At 42.5% G+C, this 2,794-nt stretch overlaps 1 protein-coding gene across 1 annotated transcript; it reads right to left on the minus strand.

Annotated features, from left to right (window-relative positions):
* Positions 1-675: 675 nt before the first annotated feature.
* LOC116249085 (probable ribose-5-phosphate isomerase 2) lies at positions 676-2,569 on the minus strand. The gene has a single exon (XM_031622210.2). It carries the CDS (start codon positions 1,845-1,847, stop codon positions 1,044-1,046), a length of 804 nt encoding a protein of 267 aa, XP_031478070.1. The 5' UTR covers positions 1,848-2,569; the 3' UTR covers positions 676-1,043.
* Between the last annotated feature and the right edge of the window lie 225 nt (positions 2,570-2,794).

Raw genomic sequence — 2,794 nt, forward strand, 5'->3', positions numbered from 1 at the left:
TGGCAACGCTAGCTTTCTCAAAATTGGCCAGAAAAACCAAGTTCTGTGTGTGTGCGCGAGCATGTGCGGGCAAGTGCATGCCCATAATTCATCAGCTAAAAGAAGAGGACACTTGTTCAGCAAATAACAAGTACAGACGCCATTGCTTACATACTTGAAGAAAAAGACGTGTTAAGTTGACCAGACTAAACCTAACAACTCCTCCAAATACTTGGACGCTCCTTCCACCAACCCACAAGGCTGGAAGCCTTTGACTAATAAGAAGAAAAGACAACACCCAACAACCAGAGCAATAAAAGAACTCATTTAAAGTAAAATATCCACAGTAGCTGAAGGCTATGCTCTTGCAAGAAATCAACAAAAGAATTTGGTGGATGCATACATTTTTTGTTTGTCTAAACTTTTTATCATCATAAAAAATTGATTGTGGATAGAAGTACGTGAATCAGGAAATAACAAACCATGAAGCAGCTCAGCTGTATTTGCAAAATCATTAGTCATCATTCAAGGAGAGCAAGGACTAAATCTGATCTCTCATCTTAAAAAAAGGACTAAATCTGATCAGGCATCAGATTTTTAGCAGAATTCAGTATTTCCGTAGGATAACAAAAGCACGTTCGAAAGAGAACCATAGAGGAAGAAGAACTAGTAACACAGAACAGAACACATTAGGTATATGACCAAAGAAAAAGCAAATCTTGTCTATAAATTGTATCGACTAAAATGAGGTTGCACCTGTGAGTTACAAGCATAGGTTATTAAGCCCCAACGGCATTGAAAGAGAAATTAAAATATACTGGAGAGAAATCTCCCCAGTAATAATCTATGGCGGTGTACTAAAAAGGCCTGATCCATCTTCACCTTTCAGTACTACATTGCAGTGTATGAGAGGCAGAGGACCAATTGGTTCTGCCAAATCCATTTCAAGCTTACAAAGCTTAGGAACTTGAACCCAAGAACCAGTAGTTCGAGTTTAGCTAGCATGAAAAACTATAATTCATGCAGGTTCTAGAAAGAGTATATGTCCTACCCATATATCAGCACTACTTGTTCTTCATCGTCACACCAAATGAACTTGCAATTATAACAGAAGTGGCCATGTCCAAGAACAACCCATGCTCGATAACGCCTGTCAAGCGCAGCATTGAATCACTTGCAGCTTCCAGGTCTCCAATTGGGCCTTTGAAGAACAAATCCACAATGTAGTTTGAATTGTCTGTCAAGAATGGTTCGCCGCTTTTGGCGCATCTCCTGAGCTTCGCCTCACAGCCCACCTCTTCAAAGAGGCTCTGTAGCCTCTTAGCCGTGAATGCCCACCCAAAAGGAACGACCTCAACTGGCACAGCCATGCCACTCTCCCCTAAATTCTCAACCATCTTTGTTTCATCAACTATAACTATAAATTTCTTGCATGCCCCCTCAATCATCTTCTCCCGGAGAAGTGACCCACCCCTGCCCTTGATCAAATTGAGCTTGGGATCGACCTCATCAGCTCCATCAATGGCCAAGTCGAGGACAGGGTGGGTCGCAAGGTCTGAAAGAGGAATGTCCCAAGCAGAGGCCTGCTTCTCAGTCTTCTTCGAGGTCGGAATACCCACAATGTCCTTCAATTTACCCTGTTTCAGCAGCTCACCAATCCTCTCAATGGCGTAAGCAGCAGTTGAACCAGTACCTAATCCTAAAACCATGCCACTTTCAACGTATTCAACGGCTCTGTATGCTGCAATTCTCTTGAGATCATCTTGTGTAAGAACAGCAGAGGCTGATGAAGACGAAGGGGGTGAAGGAATGGGGATTGTGGGTTTCTCCATGTAAAAGAGGGGAGAGCACGGAATGGCCATTTTCATATGGAAACGATGATTAATTTAGGGACTAAGGACAAGAACTACAAAGCTTCAAGTAGAAAACCAGGCAACCTAATAGACCAAAGCTACAATAATTAATACAATAGATGAAGGAATATGAAAAATTGGTACCGGCAACCTACCGGAAATGAAACCTGAAACAATAGTGATCAAGGTTGTGCTCTAGGCGTAGATATCGGCACCAATGCCCAAAGAAGCAAGAGAAAGATACACAACTAATCAGTAGTCACAAGACACCAGCTGATGAAAAGAACTAGGACCAACTTTTTATCAAAAAATCACAGCAAAAGAGTAACTACAGGTGATAAGGTGTATAAGATTAGGATACCAAATGGTAGGACCAGGAGTTTAAGCACAAAACGAAAAGAAAGAACAAAGAACAGAGGAAATGATCAATACCCACAAGCAGTTGAAGCCAGAAACGAGGCTATAACATGATCTGTAATGGGAATGAATCAAAATCCACAAAAGGAGGTGAAAATCTATGTGGGTATCCTCTGTATCAAAGCAAGAACTCCTATTGCAGGTACTCTCCTTTCTCTTGGCTACAAGAAAGGAAAGACAGAAAGAGGAGCCAGGCTTGAGAAGAGAGAAAGAGAGAGAACAGAGGGGAGTTATCTTCTTGCAGGGCAGCAACAAAAGGCGGAGAAAAGAAAGCGCGAGTTAGGGCTTTGGTGGGGAGGCCATATTTATGTGGGAAAGGGAAGGGGTGGTCCAAAATCTTTTTGTGGTTGGAGAATCGGGAGAGCTTCTTCCGAGAATTTGTTGGCGTCAAAGGACAGAAATTTTGAGGCGTTTGGTAACGTCTCTTGCGGCGCCCCTCCTCTCTCCCTCTCACGCCACTCCCGCGTTTTCTTCATGACGGTGATTTTTCATTTTTCCATAGTTGTTATCAAACTTATTCGTTATCGTCCTTCCTTTCCTCGGGA

The sequence above is a fragment of the Nymphaea colorata genome, chromosome 2 (genome assembly GCF_008831285.2).
Source record: "Nymphaea colorata isolate Beijing-Zhang1983 chromosome 2, ASM883128v2, whole genome shotgun sequence".
In the NCBI taxonomy this organism is placed as follows: Eukaryota; Viridiplantae; Streptophyta; class Magnoliopsida; order Nymphaeales; family Nymphaeaceae; genus Nymphaea; species Nymphaea colorata.